Here is a 19,371-nt window from a genome sequence, read left to right on the forward strand (position 1 = left end):
CACTTTTAACCTGCATATAAGGCAATCTTTTACGTGGTTCAATGTAATTTTGTTTCTAGTCCTTACTATCCAAGTCTTGGAAAGTTTATTTTGGTTACCCTATTTTAAAAGGTAATATATGAGCAAACTGGAAAAAAAAAACTGACTTTAGACAGTTTGTAAGCCAATTGCAACAGAAGCATTTTGTTAAGAAAATCTTTCCTCTAAAGATTCTTTAAAAAAAAAGAAGCCTGTCTGGTTCCTTGAAAAATTTTAGTTAAGACTTATTCATAAAAATTCAGCCTATAACAAGGGTTTGCTTGGATTGTAAAAATTTTATAATTAGTTTATGTTAATGGATTGGTAGCATAACCTTTTAAAGTTTTTTCCTATGTGCATTTTTTGGTTTGCTTATATGTGTCTAACATGTTAAAATTCGAATTTAGGCACATTTTGTAATATATTAAAAAAAAGTTTATAGAAAACATTTCCAATGAAAGCCCCAAATTTTAACTCCATAAAAAAAATGCCCAAGTTCATTTCCAAATAAAATTCAGTTCTGCTCTAGAAACATGTAGCAGAACTGTAGAAAAGTCTGCCTGTATGTAGTTTTTAAAAATACTAGGCTTAATTTTTATACATTCACTTGAAAGAGCTAATATTTTGAATGTTGCATGTCAGCCTCATTAGATAGACTTACATAAATTTTTGTGAGTAGATAAACTGCTGTTAGTTGCATCCTGAAGGGTCTTTACTAGAGAGTGGCTTACTTTTATCCCACTGGTGTGACCCAATTGCATACCAGTTCTCCTTCTTCCCTTAGAGAGAGACTCTGAGCTGTTGCGTGAACGTGAATCCGTTTTACGTTTACGTGAACGAAGGTGGCTTGATGGAGCCTCATTTGATAATGAAAGGGGCTCTACCAGCAAGGAAGGAGAGCCAAACATGGATAAGAAGAACACACCTGTTCAAAGTCCAGTATCTTTAGGAGAAGATTTGCAGTGGTGGCCTGATAAGGTAATTGGAAAAAATTTATAGTTTTTTCCATTTAAAATGGATTTCTGACGAGTCCTCTCAACCCCATCCTCAGGTTTCTGTTTTATTTATTCGGATTTTTATACTATTAATATCATTCAAGGAGAAAAGCGCAAACATAAAGTGATATTTTTGTTTTCTTTTAAAATATAAGCAGAGTATCTTTATTTGGCATTGCATGATTCATCTAAGTGAGATGTGTTCAGTGGTGCTATTTTTCTTCCTACTTGATGAAATAAAGCAGCAAAATTGTAATGGTAGTTGTAGGTATCGCACCAGCATTCTGTTCCAGGACTTCTTTTCTTATAATAATTACTCCAGTAATCGATGCTACATTCTTTGGTAGAAATTTGTTCTGTGAAATTTATAAAAGTCAAGTGGATACCAGTTTTTGCAGGGTAACTTTTTGGTCATTGATACAGCATACATGTCATGACAAGATTAGGGATCTGTGTTGTTTTGATTAGTTAGCTGTCCCACTTGATGGCAGTGAATTCTGATAGGCCTTTTGCTTTGAATGCTATGGGAGACAAAACGAACTGAATAGGAATGGACTAGGAGAGGTCTGCTCTGCATCCTGAGAAATAGTGCAATGACTGGATTCTAGAAAGCATCTAGTATTTGTTAAGTCGATTTGAATCTCTGAAAATCTATTAATGCCACAAGTGAAACAGTTGATATATACTGATGGTATGTATGTTTCACTGTCTTAAGTAAAAATAATTGGTAATTCATCTTCAAAGACTCCCATAGGGAGCCATATATTTTCCACTTGTTTTTTCAGTGTGCCTGTTTCTTCTGCTAGTTGGGTAGGAAATTTTCTTAAGCCGAAATAAACTCAAAGAAGATGGTAATTTTAAGGTTAATCTCTAGCAGATACGGAGAGTTTGATATGGATTTCTTTTCCTTGTTTTGAATTTGAATCTGGGATATTGAAGGAGAAAATGTTCTTATTAACTTTCTAAATTTATGTTTCCATAGTTATTGTGAGTCTTGATGTAGTTCATTTATTTTCCTCTGCATTCAGCTCATGTGGAAAGTTTGAATACAAGAAAGAACATGAATTTTAATCAGTCTCTTTGGAAGCAAAAGGTTATTCTGTTTTCTTTGGCAGCTGCCAAACTTTCCCTGAATTGTATTCCCTTATTTCCATAAAACTAGAAACGTCCCAAGTTCTACTTTTACTTCATGTGGTAGAGAGTGATTTAAACCATTGGGCTTTTACTTTTTTTGTTTTTTTCTTTTTTGTATGTTGTTTACTCTTTCCTATTTTTCTGTCTGGATCATGTTAGGGCTGTGTCTATTTTGTATTGGCAGGAAGTAATAGAGGACTCATGAATCATGTTTTAATAGTGCCATCACATATTAGTCTAGGCTTCTTTCTCATCTATTTTATTTAATTAATGAAAGTGCAACTTTGAATAGTACAAGTTTGGCAAGCTTTTCCCCTAGCCATTATACACTCTGTTAGATTTAGCCAGCCATTATTGGCCTTTACTGATAGGCACGCTTTTAGGTACAACTTGTTTTCAGAGACAGTAACTAAGTGCATCATGACATCATGACACTGTATAGACCCTCAGCGTGTCATTTTCTCAGCTTTTTAGACATTGAATGAAAGAAAGACAGCAGTATGTATAACAAAGTATAGCTTACCGTATGCCCTTTTTTCTGTTAAACATCTAATTTAAAATAGCATCCGGAAAAAAAAAAAAACACTTTATTAGCTCATGATTGAAATCTAGATATTCAGATTTCAGTTCTGGGAAAGAAAAGCTATGCCCTCAATTAAACTGTTAAGCATTATCACGTTCATCAACAAATACCATTAGATGCTTGTTTACAGGGGTGAATGCTACAATCAGAGATTGTAGAGAGCTGTTAAAAGGAAAGAAGACCTTGCTTTCAGGCAACTTTAGGACAACTTGAAAAACTATTACACAGGGGAACAGGATGTAAATAAATACCACATGAAGAAACAGGTAATATGTAAGACCATATTGGTTTCCCCATGTTGGTGGGGGTAGTGATCCCTGAAGAGTGGAAAGTTTTGGGGGAAGGCTTGTTAGGGGATGGAGAGGTAGGTAGAGAATGCAGGGAGATAGGGTCAGGATGAACATGGTTTCTAGCACTCATTTAAGGAGGCACCAGCACCAGAAGAGACTAGTCTGCCAAGAGTAGGGAGTGGAGTCTAAATGATGGGCTCAGCAGGAATTCTCAGCTTGGGACAGTTTGAATGTCATGCATAGGCCAACACTTGGAAACCAGAGCACTTGAAGAGCATGCATCCATCATTTTAACTCCACTATGCCACGGACATATGTTGATTGATTGCTGCTAAATGCCTGGTGCTTTGGTAGTTACTGGGGCTATATTTATCACCAGGATGAGTCTGTCCTTATAAAACTTGAAGGCTAGTGCAGGAGACACATGATGATTAGTCATACAAATTAATATTCTTAAAATGTGGATCTCTTTATAGTCTTGATTGATTTTTGTTTTTAAATCTTGGTGGGCTGTTGCATTGTTTTGACAGAATAGTATATTTCTATATCCTTAGCATATCAGGCTGCTAAAGGACAGTCCTAATTTTGTACATAATGATAAACTTGGAATTTTATAGCTGGAAAAGTTCTTGTAGCTTATCTCTTATCCATTCAGTTTTTTGGATGAGGAAGCTTGATGTCTTTGCTTATGATGACATGGCTTCTTAATGGGAGATCTAGCAATGAAGCCAGAAATCCTGATTAGTATTTTTCTTATGGCATGAGGTTTCCTTCTAAAAATGGAAAGTAGTATTGCTTTTGGGGTGGGAGGGGTGAGGAGGGGGAGAGTTGTCAAAATATGCATCCTAGCTTAATTTCAAAAATGATCTAATGCAACATTTTCAAATATATTAAGCATGGTTAGTATCCACAGTAATTTTCATTCTGCCTTTTCTTAGGATACAAGAGAAATTCTGTTGGTAAAGTAACTGGATTAGTAACTAGTTTTCCAGCATCTATTCAGAGAAACAATCAGTTCTTCAAAATTTTACCATATTGTAGGCTAATAAAATTCTCTTAATGAGGGAATATTCTTTTTCTGTAAGCTTTTACAGTATAATCTTAAACTGAAAATATGTAGGGTAACTGCAAACTATAAATATTTATTTCCCAAAATTATTCTTTGAATTAAATGTCAAAACTAATATTATTATAGGGATGTTGAAAGCTCCATGAAGACAAGAAGTAAGAGTCATGCCATTCAATCATTATTAAGATAACTTGTATACTGTGTATTAGGCCTTTTGTTAGATGTTAGGGCAAGGGTTTTTATAGGAAGAAGAAAAATAATGTTAATACTTTTGAATAAGTACTATAGTAGACTTAAGCACAAGAGGCCTTGGGGAGCCCATATAGAATGACTACAAAGAATGTGGAATCTGGAGCCAGACTACTGGATTTCATTCTAACCCTGCCATTTACTAAGTCTGTGACCTCGGTTAAGTTCTTTAACCTCTTTCTGCCTTGGTTTTCTAATCTGCAAAATAGGGATAATAATGATTTTTACCTTATGAGATTACTATGAGAATTAAATGAGTTAGTATATGTAAAATGTATAGAGCAAGGAGAAGCATGGTCCTATTCCAGGAAGAGAGAACAGACAGTTCCCTGTAGGTCATGGGAAGCTGAGAGAGCCCAGTGAATTTGGGTATTTCCAAGTTAGGTCCATGTAGCAATTGTATTTTATGTGCCAGGTTCTCTGTTAGTGACTTAGGCACAGGATGAATAGCTGCAGTCCATACCCCTTGTCTGACTCGACTAGAATGCAAGTTATGAAAACTTTTCATTATAATACTAATTTAGCATAATAGGAAACTAGCAAATAGTCTGTCTTTACCAAAGTGAGAAGTGAGTGCTTGAATCTGTGCTCTAAGTCCAAGACTATGATATTCACAGTTGAATGACCCAGGTTTATACTGGATTGTGAAGAGTTTTACCCAGAAACATTATCTTTCTTACATATGCTGCCCCTCCCCCAGGAATCCATCTTTTCTCCATCTTTCTGTCCTCCCTCCCCTCTTCTTTACTCTTCCCCCACTCCTCTCTTCCACCCCTTCCATCATTTATCCATCCTTCCATCCATCCATCCACCCACCCATCCATCTATGCATCTAATGTTTTTGACTGTTTTTCTGGGATGTGTGCCTGGAAATAGCTTTGATACTATAATTCAGTTACTTTGATGAGAAGAGGTAATCTTTCAATTAGGCAATTATTTAACATGGCTCTGTTTTTCAGTTTTCTGTCATTTTTGTAGCTTAGTTTTCTTAGACTAGAAATTTATTATTTGTTGTGTATACATGTATATACATGTAAACTGTATGTTTATATCAAGCTACTTTCATCAAGAATTTAACACATTTTATAAGGCCAAAATCACCCTGATACCTAAGCCAGATAAAGACAATGCAAGAAGAGAAATCTACAGATATCAATCTCTGAACATTGATGCAGAAATCCTCAATAAAGTATTAGCAAACCGAATTCAACAACACATCAAAAAAGATTGTACTTCATGACCAAATGGGATTTATCCCTGTCATACAAGGCTGGTTTAATATACACAAATCAATTAATATCTCACATTAGCAGCATGAAAGACAAAAATCACATGGCATCCCAATTGATGCAGAAAAAGCATTCGACAAAGTTGAGCATTCTTTCCAGATAAAAACTCTAAAGGTTTGGGTATAAAAGGAAAGTTCCTTAACATAGGCCATTCAGGAAACCCCACTGCTAACATCATAATCAACAGGGACAAACAGAAAGCTTTTCCACTAAGATCTGGTACAAAGCAGAGATGCTCACTGTTGCCACTTCTATTCAACATGGTGCTGGATGTGCTAGTAAGAGCAGTCAAACAAGAGAAAGAAATAAAAGGAATCCAAATTGGAAAGGGTGAAGTGGAATTATCTCTTTTTGCAGATGACATGATCCTATAGGTAGACAACTCTAAGATTCCACAAAAAAATTATTAGAACTAATAAAGGAAATCTATTAAGAGTTGTAGAATACAAAATCAACAAAAAAATTATTAGCATTCCCATATATTAATAACAACTTAACTGAAAAAGAAATCAAGAAAACACTCCCATTGGGAGTAGCATCAACAGGAAAAAGACACTTAGGAAAAAATTTAACCAAAGAAGTGAAAGATTTGTACACTGAAAACCATTGAACTTTGCTGAAGGAAATTAAGACACAAATAAGTGGAATAATATTCCATGTTTTTGGATCAGAAGAATTATTAATAATATTGCCAAAATATCTACAACACCCACAGCAATATACAGATTTAATGTAACCTCTATTAAAATTCCAATGGCATTCTTCACAGAAACAGAAAAAACAATCCTAGACTTTGTGTGGAACCACAGAAAAGCCCAAATAGCCAAAGCAATACTGAGAAAAAAAGAAAAAGTTGGAGGCAGCAGATTTCCAGCCTGATACTGACATAAAATCAGAAATGTAGACCAGTGGAATAGAATAGAGACGCCCAGACATAAATCCGAATATATATGGTCAACTAATTTTTGACAAGGGCACCAAAAGGACACAGTGGGGAACAACAGATAGTTTCTTCAATAAATGGTGCCGGGAAAACTGGATTTCTAGACGTGAAGGAATGAAATTGGATCTGCTTAAGTTAGACAGTACACAAAAATAAGCTTAGAATGGATAAAAGGTCTGAATGTAAGATCTCAAGTTACAAAATTAGAAGAGAATATAGAGGCAAAGCTCTTGGACATTGGCCTTAAGAGTAATTTTTTTTTTTTTTTTTTTTTTGATCTCACACCAAAAGCTCAGACTACGGAAGTAAAAATAAATAAATGGAACTGTATCAAACTAAAAAGCTTTTGTACAACAAAGAAAAAAATCAACAAAACGAAAAAGCAACCGGGAAACGAAAAAACAACCGGGAAAAATATTTACAAATCATATATCTGATAAAGGGTTAAATATCCAAAATTTATAAAAGAAGTCTTACAAGTCAATAGCAGGAAATCAACCTAATTATAAAATGAGCATCCTCTCCCAGTTCCTGGAAAGTAAAAAACAAGATAAAAGTAAGAAATGGGCAGAGCCCCTGAATAGATATTTTTCCAAAGAAGACATAAAAATGGCCAACAGATATATGAAAAGGTGTTCAACATCTGTAATCTTCAGGGAAATGCAAATTAAAACCACTATGAGATATCATCTCACACCCAGTAGGATGGCTATTATCAAAAAGACAAAAGATAACAAATGTTGTCAAGGGCAAGGAACCCTGTTGGGGGAACACTGTTGGGTGGGAACATAAATTGGTACAGGCATTTTGGAAAATGGTATGGTGGTTCCTAAAGAAATTAGAAATAGAACCACCATAGGACCTAGCAGTCCTTCTTCTGGGAATATACTCAGATGAGTTGAAATCACACCTTGTAAAGATATCCGAGCTCCCACGTTCATTGTGGTATTATTCACAGTAGCCAAGATAATGTGGAAACAGCCTAAATGTCCATTGGAGAAGGAGATCCTGCCATTTGCCACAACCTGGATGGAGCTGGAGGATATACTAAGTGAAATAAGCCAGATGCTAGAAAAAAAATACTGCATGATCTTACATGTGGAATCTTTAAGAAAAAAGGATCATATATAAGATAAAGAGGAAATAAAACAGTGGGGGCAAGAGGGGAAGTAGAGGACATGGGGAAATGCAGGTAAAAGGATAACAAATAAGTAGATATGTAGGCTGAATTATATCTAGAGATCTAATGAGGATTGTAGCTAATAAAATCATATTAAGGATTTTTGTTATAGATTTTAGCTGCTCTTGTCACAAAAAGTAACTAAAGTAATAGATGTTAATCTGCTTCACTATAGTAACTGTTTTACTGTTCATCCTATAACATGTTGTAAACCTCAAATATTCATAATAAAATTTATTTTTAAAAAATTCAAAGAGAATTATTAGAAGAGGAAAAATGCAGCCACAGTAGTAACAAAAGACTGCTAAAAGTCAAATACAAAGAGCTAATTAATAAACGGAGAGGAGGTAGAAAAATTACACAGAAATCCATGCTAAGGAAATTTGCTGAAGCTGAACAAAGAAACTTTGCTTTGTGCTCTGTAACCCAACAAACCATTTCAGTTTAAAGGATGTACATACATCCTTTATCTTCATTAACCTCCCAGAGAAGTGCTTGGTGGATGTTGTGTGGTGATGAAGAAGCAAACATGATTCAGCATGTCAGTACTGTTTATTAACAGTCATATTTCTTGCTGTTCTCATCTATTTTCATGTAGTCTAGGAAAAATAATAAGTAAATTGATTCTTACTGGCCCTTTGCATTGTATAGTTGTATGTTTTTCTGATTCTTGGAATGGTGTTCAGAGGACACAGACACATTACATTGCATTGGCCCTTATTTAAGATATTTGGTGCAGTCTTCTTATTGGAACCAGGTGATCAAACTTATTGCTTTGCTGTCATTGTGGTTTCCACACTGATGAGAGTGAAGGCAGAGAGTTTTAGAAGTAGGAGTTTATTGGGGGAGGTCTTTGTTTTGTTTTTATTGACAATTGGAAACGTTCAGGAAATATCTGTTAAGAGCTAGGTGTGTCATCAGTGTAATTTAATAATGAAGTAAGAGCAAAATGAGAACTCATGAGAGAGAAAAGCTGCCTATTAGGAGAATATGGAAAAGTGAGAATAGGCAAGGAGAAGTAAGTCTGAATACAAAAAATATGAAAACTAAGTTTTGTGGGGGAAAATTTTAAGAACAGAAAGACCAACTTTTTCAAAATAAAAATTACTTAATGTAGTATGATTAGGAAGAGTTCATATTACTGAGCTGAGTTTTTTTTTTTGTTTTTTTTTTTAAAGCTTTGGCTACTAGGTCATTTTGATCATATTTTTAAGTTTCTCTCTCCTTTGGGGGAAGGATTTCTGATTAGATTGATGACCCATTTATCTTAGACAGTTGCAGATTTACTGATTCACCTATTTTTGTTAAAATATATACATATATATAGTGCCACAAAATGCTGATCTTTATGGAAACATGGATATCCACTTATTAAAGTTGGTTGAGCAGGCCTCAGCTTGTTCAGAAGCAGCAATTAGTATTTTATTAAACAATAAAAGCATTGTTTTATGAAATGAGTGAGCTAAAATACTGTCCTTTTGTGTATTTGTTTTGTATTTCTCTGTGTGCAATCAAGTTTCTTTTCCTTAGACAAAATCTGAAGCAGGCAAGAAGTTATAGCTTGTTTTTTTGTCCTCTTCCTGTGGTTGGTGCTTGTGCTATCTATCTGCATTTGTCTATAGTGAGTTTTCAGGGCCTTTGGGATTTTGTTGGCTCGTCCAGGACTTAACATGCTCCTAGGGAGCATTGGCCTATCCCTGAAGCATATAGGCAAATCAGTTCTGAGAGAGCTTCCCAGTGCATTTTCTCACTATTGGGATGGTTTTTCAGGATTGTATTGCTCTAGTAAGGCATTTACCTCAAGAAGTTGGAGTTAAGATTCATTTGTTCATTCAGCCATGAGTCTGTATGCTCCTCCTCAGTGCCATGTGCCAAGCTGGCCTGTGGTAATGTAGAGGTGAATATGATATGGACCTTCATGGGGAACACAGACATTCACATAGGATGTAATGTATTCACAGTGTAATCAGTGCTAGACTGAAGGTATGAATAAAGTGTTTTAAGGGTTCAGCTTGTGAAATGACTAATAATACCTGAGAGATTTGGCAAAGGCATCATGGGGGAGGTGGCATTTAAAGCAGCATTTTTAAGGTGAAATAGGCATTGACCAAGATGCAGAGGTATTCCAAGTATATCAAGCATGAGCTTAGAGTCATGAAAGGTCATGGTTGTTTGCAGGACAATGAAAAGTTCAGAATTGCTCCGATGTGGTAGGGAGTAGGAGTAGAGGTAGGATGGGGACAACTAGACCACTTGCCATGCTTCAAGAAGTTAAAATGTTCTACAGTAACTAAGAAGCCAGCAGAATCATTAGAGAAGTGACATAATGAGATTGGCATTTTTTTGTTGTTTGTTTTTAAGGAAGTGAACACCTGGCTTCATGGGAGAAAGGAATAGGAAAAAAAATCTCGAGCCAGTTATGAGAATGGTAGAGTTGTTAAAGAGAGGAATTGTGAGGATCTTAACCAAAGTAGGGGAAGTAGGGACAGAGGAAAGGAAGAATCTGAGCAGAATTTGAGATGAGTGCCACACTGGTTTACTAGTAGATCGATGAAAGAAAAGGGGAAGTTGAGGAGAGCTCCCAAGTTCCTATGTCTTCTATTACCAGTTGGTGGTAGATGTCATTCACAGAAATAGGGACTGCAGAGGAGCTGCAGCTTTGCAGGAGATATTTTGGAGATGTTTTTGTGCTTTTAAAGACATCCAAGATGACATCCAATAGTTCTTACAGGTAAGTCTGGAGATAGGGGATTTACACATTTAAAAGCATAGTCCTCTAGTAAATGCAGTCACTGAGGCTGAGGGTGAAGCATAATTTGAATAAAGGGACAAAGACAGAATCTGGCAGGGAGTGCCTGGCGTTGCTACGGAGATGGAGAAAATAGTCATGAAGGTAGAAGGAAGACTAATAGAGAGTGGTGACCTGTGAACAGGAAGAGGATAGGTTTCAGGACAGATGAACAGAGGTGAATGGTTTGAAGAATTTAAAGAGAAGATGGATTGATTAAGTACATGGTATATTGATTTGGCAGTTAGCAATGCAGTTGTTGCCTTTACTGAAAGCTGGTAAGGTGAAACATAGGCAGGTAGTAATTCACCTTACCGTGAGTAAGACTGAAGGAGAGATTACTTTGGATGGTTGCTAGAGGATTTGAGAATGGGTTGCATCTAGTGTGTGTGTGTGTGGGGGGGAGTTATCTTTAAATAATAAAGGAGAACCCTTCGTTCTCTGAGATGGGGAGAAGGGAAGAGGTGAGAATGATGCTTTCATTAAGTAAATCTAGAGGTAGGAATATTGAGGAAGCCTGTGCCTGAGAGCTATCATTTTTTGGGTGATTAGGAGTTGAAGTCAAGAAAGCAGAGTAATCATAGTTGAATTTGATTGAGCACTTGTTGGTGCTGGGCTCTGTGCTGTGTACTTTAATATAGTGACCCTTGAACAATGTAGGGGTTTGGGTCACTGACCCTTACACAGTCAAAAATCCACATATAATTTTCAACTCCTCCCAATATATTTAGTTATTTATAGACTATTTTAACTACTAATAGTCTATTGTTGACCAGAAGCCTTACCAAAACAGTCCATTAACATATTATTTTGTATGTTATGTTATGTACTGTATTTTTCCTATAAAGTAAGCTAGAGAAAGGAAAATGTTACTAAGAAAATCCTAAGGAAGAGAACATATATTTACTCTTTAAGTGGAAGTCGATCATGTTGTCTTCACATTGGGTAGGCAGAGGAGGAAGAGGAGTTATTGGTCTTACTGTATCAGGGGTGGCTGAGGCCGAAGAAAACCCATGTATAAGTGGACCTTTGTAGCTGAAACCTGTGTTGTTCAAGGGTCAACAGTATATGTTACTTCATTTAGTTTTTACCCTGCTCCCCTCAGTGTGTTATTAAATACCCATTTTAGAGGTGAAGAAATGAGTTCAGAGAAATTACATAATTTACTTGAAGTCACATACTTGATAAATGTTGGATGTAGGTTTTGGACTCACTTGGTCTGATTCCATCATCATCAATTTGTAATCAAGGGGTTGAGTAGAGAGTATGAGGTAGAAAAGATAGGATTTGATGCAGCTGCCATGGAGAAAGTAAATAATGCTTTGCAGTTATCCGTGGTGAAGGGAAGAGAGGAATTGCTAACTTGAATTCCAAATTTGGTCTCTCTCTAATCCCCTGTAGAAGTGACTTGAAAAGAGGCCTTACTGGTACAGTAATCTTTAATAGATTAAAATTAGTGTTCTTTCTGTACAACGTTGAGGCATAGCCTATTATTATAATTATAAATCTTGGTAGACTTTATAAGCTTTAGCTGAACACTATACTATAACCCATCCTATAAGACTGGAATTTGACAGAAAACCAGAAAGACTCCATTAGTTTAGCATACCCTGGAGCCAGAATCCCAAAGAGAGGAGAGAAGTATTGAAAAGTACAACCCCAAAATCTGTTATTAGCAACTTTTGCTGTGAGATTTCTGAATATGTTCATGGCTCTGACCATCGGTTTTATGTTAAAATTATCATTGGTATTATTTATTTATACTTATTGGCCAAGCTTTTCATAATTTAATTGCATTCCAACTTACTCACATTTATCACCTTAAAAGTAAATGAACTTTTACCTTAAACAACATGTGTTTCAATACCTTGGAAGAGCCTACCAGGGAAGAATCTTACATTTTGACATTGGTTTTCTCTGCTTAGTCTGTTTTTTTTTGTTTTGCTTCACTGACTCATCACATTGATTGAGCACCTATTTTGTGCACTAAGTTCTAAGGATACAGTGGTGAACAAGACAAAGCTTTTATTTGAGTGAGATAGTCTAGAAGCAAGTAAATGTGTCAAGTTGTGAATGTAAGAGTAGTAGTTTTGTGCAAAGTGTGGTCAGAGAAGGTCTCTGTGGAAGTGACTCACTTGAGAGAGTAACACAGGCAGAGAACAGCAAGGACAATGGTCCTTGGGTAAGGTCATAGTGGACAGGGTATAGGAACAGGAAGAAGGCCAGTGTGACTGGAGGAGAGAGAGAGAGAGAGTTCATGGAGGGAACCAGGGTCATGTTATGGGGTCCTTTGTAGGCTGTGCTGAAGGCTGTGCATAGCTGTGGTTTGTGTGTTCTCATAAACAATCTAGGTTTGATGTAGTGATTAAAGTGACAGTGTTCAAATCAGCGTATTTGGTAATTTTTATATTTATACCATTGTATTATTTTTACTTTATAGGATGGAACAAAATTCATCTGTATTGGGGCTCTGTATTCTGAGCTTTTGGCTGTTAGCAGTAAAGGAGAACTTTATCAGTGGAAATGGAGTGAATCTGAGCCTTACAGAAATGCCCAGGTATTTTATTATATTAAATCTCACATTAAATAGTTCTACATATCAACATACAAAATAGTAATCATTTTACTTGTGCTTTCAAAGAATCCTTCGTTACATCATCCACGAGCAACATTTTTGGGGTTAACCAATGAAAAGATAGTCCTTCTGTCTGCAAATAGCATAAGAGCAACTGTAGCTACAGAAAATAACAAGGTATGAAACACTTTTCATTGTTAAACAGTCCTTGCTTCAATTCTTGGTTGTTTTTTTTTTCCTCCTCTTGCCTCTTTTCATCTTTTCATTTGCTATGTTTCTATCTAACAGAAATATAAAGTGTCTCAAGCCTTAGTAGTGTAATCTAATGTATAATTTTTCCATTGGCTAGTTTATACTGTTAATACAGACTACTAATATGATTGATATGATCCAGCTTTAAAAGTAGCTTTCTGCTTTACCTGAAGGAAAAATATTGAAGAACAATGCTGAGAAAAGAGGAGATGTTGAGAGGTTATAAAATATATAGATTGATAAAATATGGATATTATGCCTCAAATTATCAGTTTGGCATTGAAGTCACTAAACTCTTAAATTGTTGGAACAAATGTTTACTTCTGATTAATGCCTTAATGGAATTTTTTTGAATCACTTATTTTTGTAGCAGTTAGCCCAAAACATTTTAGAATTCTAGTCTATGGAGTAAGTATGCCTTGCCCTAGTTTTGACCAGAGTCCTTTTGAAAAAATTGTTTGTTTTTATTTAAACCTCTAATATTTATTCTTTAGGTTGCTACATGGGTGGATGAGACTTTAAGTTCTGTGGCTTCCAAATTAGAGCACACTGCACAGACTTACACTGAACTCCAAGGAGAGCGGATAGTTTCTTTACATTGCTGTGCCCTTTATACCTGTGCCCAGCTGGAGAACAATTTATATTGGTGGTGAGTCTCACAGGGAGGAAGAATTTCTTATCAGCTTTTATACTTATAGAGAGGGGCTTTGAGTAGAATGTCAACATGGAAGGTCAATCAAAAGATAATGCTTAATAGAGAGGGAAATTTCACTTTGGAGTAAATTAACATTAAAAAAAACTTTTAGAAAGATAAATTTATAAAAGTAATGCATACTTAGTGATTATAATTATTAAATTTTATAAAAGTATAAAGTAGGAACAAGAGTCATCTAGAATCCTACATCTCAGAGTAACTACTATTAACATTTGGGAACATTTTAAATATTTTTTTCCTATATATAAACATGTACTTCGTTTTTATGGAATATGAAGTTTAGGATATAGAATATGTTTTCATTTTATGTGTGAATATTTTCTGCCTTATGTAATTATAGCTTTTCTGTTATGAAGGTGGCATTAAAATTTTTCTTTGTTGTATTTTAAGGACTTAACAGGAAATTTACATTGGCAGGAATAGGGGAGTCTCCTAATGACATATAATTATTTGGAAGAAAAAAATCAATTGATAAATTTCCTGTAAAATTAATCCTAAAGGTTTAATAGAAATAGATCCAGTTATTTATTAAACCTATGAATAAGTTACAATTAAGATTAAGTCATACATATTGCTATTATGAAGCAAAAATATTGGAGATATACTAGAAATGCTTAAATGATAATATGTGTAATTTTAAAACTATTTAACAGATTGCTTTGCTGCTTATTTGACCAATTTATGTTTTTCCCTTTCAGGGGTGTAGTTCCCTTTAGTCAAAGGAAGAAAATGTTAGAGAAAGCTAGAGCAAAAAATAAAAAGCCCAAATCCAGTGCTGGTATTTCTTCAATGCCAAACATCACTGTTGGTACCCAAGTAAGTCATTAGAATTAAGCCAGTCCTAAGGGACATTGTTTCTCTTCAAATCATTTTCATTCCCTGTAATCAATTCTTCTGTAAGTCATTTTATAGGTGAGCATCATTTGAAGAACCAGGTTCCAGTTGCATGTACGTGTCACATCATTCATTCTTCATTCAGTAGTTGAGTAACATTACATAGATTCTGGGCCACTATCAGTCAGTTACTCTATGGGGCAGGGTTCCTATGTGTGCTTGGTTTTAAGAATCATTTGGTACTTTTAAAAGGCAAAGTCTGGAGCCTGTTAACCTGAAATGTTGTTTTAGTTTATCTTAACAAACATTCTAGGTGATTTTCATGACTAAGCAGTTTTGAAAGATACTGCTCTATGCGGTTATTTTTAGTGAAGCAGGAGACGTTGTCAAATCCCCATTTCTACTAGTTTCTGTTTTCTGAGATGGTTTTAGGCTCTTACAGGTACTATCTTATAGAAGGTGATTTTCTGATATGCTATTGGTTCTCAAAGTGTGATCCATAGATTCCGCCTGCTCCTCAATCCTTTCAAGGAATCTGCAAATCCCTTCCTTTTTGAGTTAGATTTCTGTGTGAAGTCTTCTTATATACTTTAGTCAGAATAACATATCATAACAGATTGAATGCAGCAGTAGATATGAGAATTTAGCTGCCTTCTATTAAATCTGACATTAAGAGATTTGCTGAAATACAAATTACATCACTTTTCTCACTACTTTTTTTTGTTTATTTGTTTGAGACAGAGTCTCACTCTGTTACCCTGGCTAGAGTGCTGTGGCATCAGCCTAGCTCACAGCAACCTCAAACTCCTGGGCTCAAGTGATCTTTCTGCCTCAGCCTCCCCGAGGAGCTGGGACTACAGGCATGTACCACTGTGCCTGGCTAATGTTTTCTATATATTTTTAGTTTTCCAGCTAATTTCTTTCTATTTTTAGTAGAGATGGGGTGGTCTCGCTCTTGCTCAGGCTAGTCTTGAACTCCTGAGCTCAAGTGATCTGCCGGCCTTGGGCTCCCAGAGTGCTAGGATTACAGGAGTGAGCCACCATGCCTGGCCTGACTACATTATAGTTATATGTCTTTTTAGGGTACAGAAATACTTTAAAGATGCACTGATGAAAAGTTTTAAATAAAATGTCTTGGCATCAAATGGCTTGAAGATAGCAGCATATTAATATACCTCAGTGTAAAAGTAAATTTTGTTTTGCTGTTAAAAAAACTGAAGGTTTAAGGCAGTCACATCTGCAAAACCAGGAGAGTATTCATGTGTTAAAATTAGAAAGAACTGTTGGTCACTTAGAGTTTTCTGCTGTACCTGCATTCACAGATCATAATTGTTGAGAATAATGTATTTAGCAAATATTTATTTCATGTCTTGTTATATGCTAGACCCTGGATACATACCTCCTTGTCTTTAAGGTGCATTTATTTTATAAGAAGGCATTAATAAATAATGTGTATTATATTATGCTACATTTCTCTTTCAATTTAAGCCTTCCTTCTTAATTGATCCTCTTTCAGGCTATAAGCTTTCACCAGTCTTTTCTGAAAATTTCTAGGTAAAAATTTCCTTCAAGTCACAGCTAAGCAGGACATGCCTTTTCTAAGAAGCCTGCTCTTAGAAACTGTTCATTGTATACCACAGAACTAGTTAATGAAACATAACTATTCTTTGGTAGAACTACAACTCTAAGCCAATGTTCCTATTCTTCTCAAATGCACCACCATCTTGTGTCTTTTACATTTAACTATAAACCACCAAAAATCATAGCCATCATAGATTCCACTGGTCAAGTATAACTTAATCATCAGTTATTGGACGACTGAACAAAATGTCAGTAACATTGGGCTATTGGTGATATCAAAAAAGATCTCCAGAAATAATGTTCATATCATTATATATAATGTTCGTATAATAATGGCTTCATAGAAGGAGCTAGTGCTGGCACATTTGATAGTGTCATCTTGCAGGCCATTGGTTTTCAGAGTGTGATCTGAGGGTAGTTCCGGACAGTGAGAATTTTATAGGTTATTGACTTCTGAACTCAGTGAAACTTCTAACACTAATGTCTACATATTCTTTTTTTTTTTTTTTTAAAGAAAAATTATATTATCCATGGAAGTTTTTGGCTAATAGAAAACAAGTCTTCTGGGGGAAAAATATCCATCAGAGATAAAGTTATAGTCTGTATAGCATCATGAATTAAAGAAGAAAATCATTTCAAATTATAGGAAACAGACAAAATATGTGATTGATTTGTTCACATTTTATCTTTTTAATGATAACCCCTTTTGGTTTCTTCTGTGCCATTTCTGTTTTGTTTCTTTGTAGCAGAATGGTTGAGGTATTTGCTTCATTAATTTTTATAAGTTAATGTTAAATTTTTAGTGAACATGCTGAAATTATTCCTGCTCCTTCATTTTAGGAACAAATTTTCTTGATGAAGACCTTTAAGTTGATGCTTTCTTAAGCTTATTATGTGATTTGGAAAATCTAGGAAGTAACACTTTTATGTGTTGCATTTTCATACATTTAAAATAAATATTCTAGTTAGTTTTAAAATTGTATCAGCTTGATGGTGGTTTTCTTTTGTTTGCTAGGTATGTTTAAGAAATAATCCTCTTTATCATGCTGGAGCAGTTGCATTTTCAATTAGTGCTGGGATTCCTAAAGTTGGTGTCTTAATGGAGTCTGTTTGGAATATGAATGACAGCTGTAGATTTCAACTTAGATCTCCTGAGAGCTTGAAAAGCATGGAAAAAGCTAGTAAAACTACTGAAGCTAAGTAAGTACTATACTGTAACTAATCTTGCTTTTATACCATTTCTTGTTTGCTCTATATATGAATCTGAATAAAGCTTATCTCAATCACTGCCCCAAGTTATTGATAGCTTTGTGGTATGTTTTTCGTTTTTTTTTTGTTTTGTTTTTTTTTGAGACAGAGTCTCACTTTGTTGCCCAGGCTAGAGTGAGTGCCATGGCGTCAGCCTAGCTCACAGCAACCTCAAACTCCTGGGCTCAGGCAATCCTCCTGCCTCAGCCTCCCGAGTAGCTGGGGCTACAGGCATGCACCACCATGCCCGGCTAATTTTTTCTATATATACTAGTTGGCCAATTAATTTCTTTCTATTTATAGTAGACATGGGGTCTCGCTCTTGTTCAGGCTGGTTTCGAACTCCTGACCTCGAGCAATCCGCCCGCCTTGGCCTCCCAGAGTGCTAGGATTACAGGCGTGAGCCACTGCGCCCGGCCTGTGGTATGTTTTTCTTAACCGCATTAGAACATTATTTGAAAGTATGTATTATATACCCTTTTTAGTACCTTAGTCTTAAAAATATACCACTTAAAGTTTTCAATATTTCATTCCCTTATAAGCATAGACTTGTCTTAAAAATAGGCTCTTTGACAAGTTTTTCTCATATTATTTTTCTAATTATAAGGAGAATCTTATTTCTTCTTATCTCAGGCCTGAGAGTAAGCAGGAACCAGTGAAAACAGAAATGGGTCCTCCACCATCTCCAGCGTCCACATGCAGTGATGCGTCCTCAATTGCCAGCAGTGCATCGATGCCATATAGTAAGTGTTATGTGTTGTACACATTGGTCAAAGTATTGGTTAAGTATAACTTGTTCAATAAGTTATAGGGACAGTTCCACTGGTCAAGTATAACTTGGTCAACCTACTTGACCAATAGGTTCCCAGAAGACAGCTGTGTTTAGTTTGTTTCTGATTTGAGGCAACTCATATCATGTTTTACATATTTTTATATGTAATATTTTGTTTCTAGTAGTTTGACTTTTTTTTTAACACAGCTTTTTTTTAAATGGAAAAACAGTATTTACAGTGTGACTATTTCTGTTGTTGAGAATTACAGTTTTTAAAAATATGTAAAATTCATTGCAGTAATAAAAGGAAATAACTGCCACTAGCTTAGAAAATTTATCCATCTTTGTTGAGACTCCTACTGTAAATCAGTTATAGTTTGGTCACAACTTTTGCTCAGAATTTGTATAATTTATAAACCTAGACATACTATTGCACTATGGAATTAAAGGATTTTTTTTTAAAGTTCCATAAAATAAATTTTACAGTGTAGTTGATTTATAACTTAGGAAATCAAAAATTAGACTTTAATACTTATGTGATAATTTTAACAGTCTAGCAGATCCTCCTATCAAACCTTGGTCAGATAACTCTAATTTTGAGGGTCCAAAAGAGTTCCCCCTACCCCCCTTCTTTCCAGTTGTTTGTTGTAGTCATACTAATATAGTTAGGGATTAATAGTTATAGCTACTTTTTACTATGAATTTATTTGAAGGAGAAGTTGATCATAAAACTCCAAATCATAAAGCAGTAGTTAATGAAATTTTTATTTAGAAACCTCAATTGTGTATCCCTTTAAGGATGATTGTTTAAAATATATTTAGATGCAATCTATAAAGTCTCTTTTAAATTTTCTTT

General features: G+C 35.2%; 1 protein-coding gene across 1 annotated transcript in view; it reads left to right on the forward strand.

Moving 5' to 3' along the window:
- UBR5 (ubiquitin protein ligase E3 component n-recognin 5) overlaps positions 1–19,371 on the forward strand; it is a 124,675-nt gene that overhangs the window by 51,216 nt on the left and 54,088 nt on the right. The window contains exons 9-15 of the mRNA XM_012784323.3: positions 785–996; positions 12,979–13,095; positions 13,180–13,290; positions 13,860–14,014; positions 14,779–14,896; positions 17,511–17,695; positions 18,377–18,486. Coding sequence (XP_012639777.1) covers positions 785–996; positions 12,979–13,095; positions 13,180–13,290; positions 13,860–14,014; positions 14,779–14,896; positions 17,511–17,695; positions 18,377–18,486 — 1,008 coding nt within the window. The remainder of the gene's footprint in view (positions 1–784; positions 997–12,978; positions 13,096–13,179; positions 13,291–13,859; positions 14,015–14,778; positions 14,897–17,510; positions 17,696–18,376; positions 18,487–19,371) is intronic.

The sequence above is a fragment of the Microcebus murinus genome, chromosome 7, assembly GCF_040939455.1.
Source record: "Microcebus murinus isolate Inina chromosome 7, M.murinus_Inina_mat1.0, whole genome shotgun sequence".
NCBI lineage: Eukaryota > Metazoa > Chordata > Mammalia > Primates > Cheirogaleidae > Microcebus > Microcebus murinus.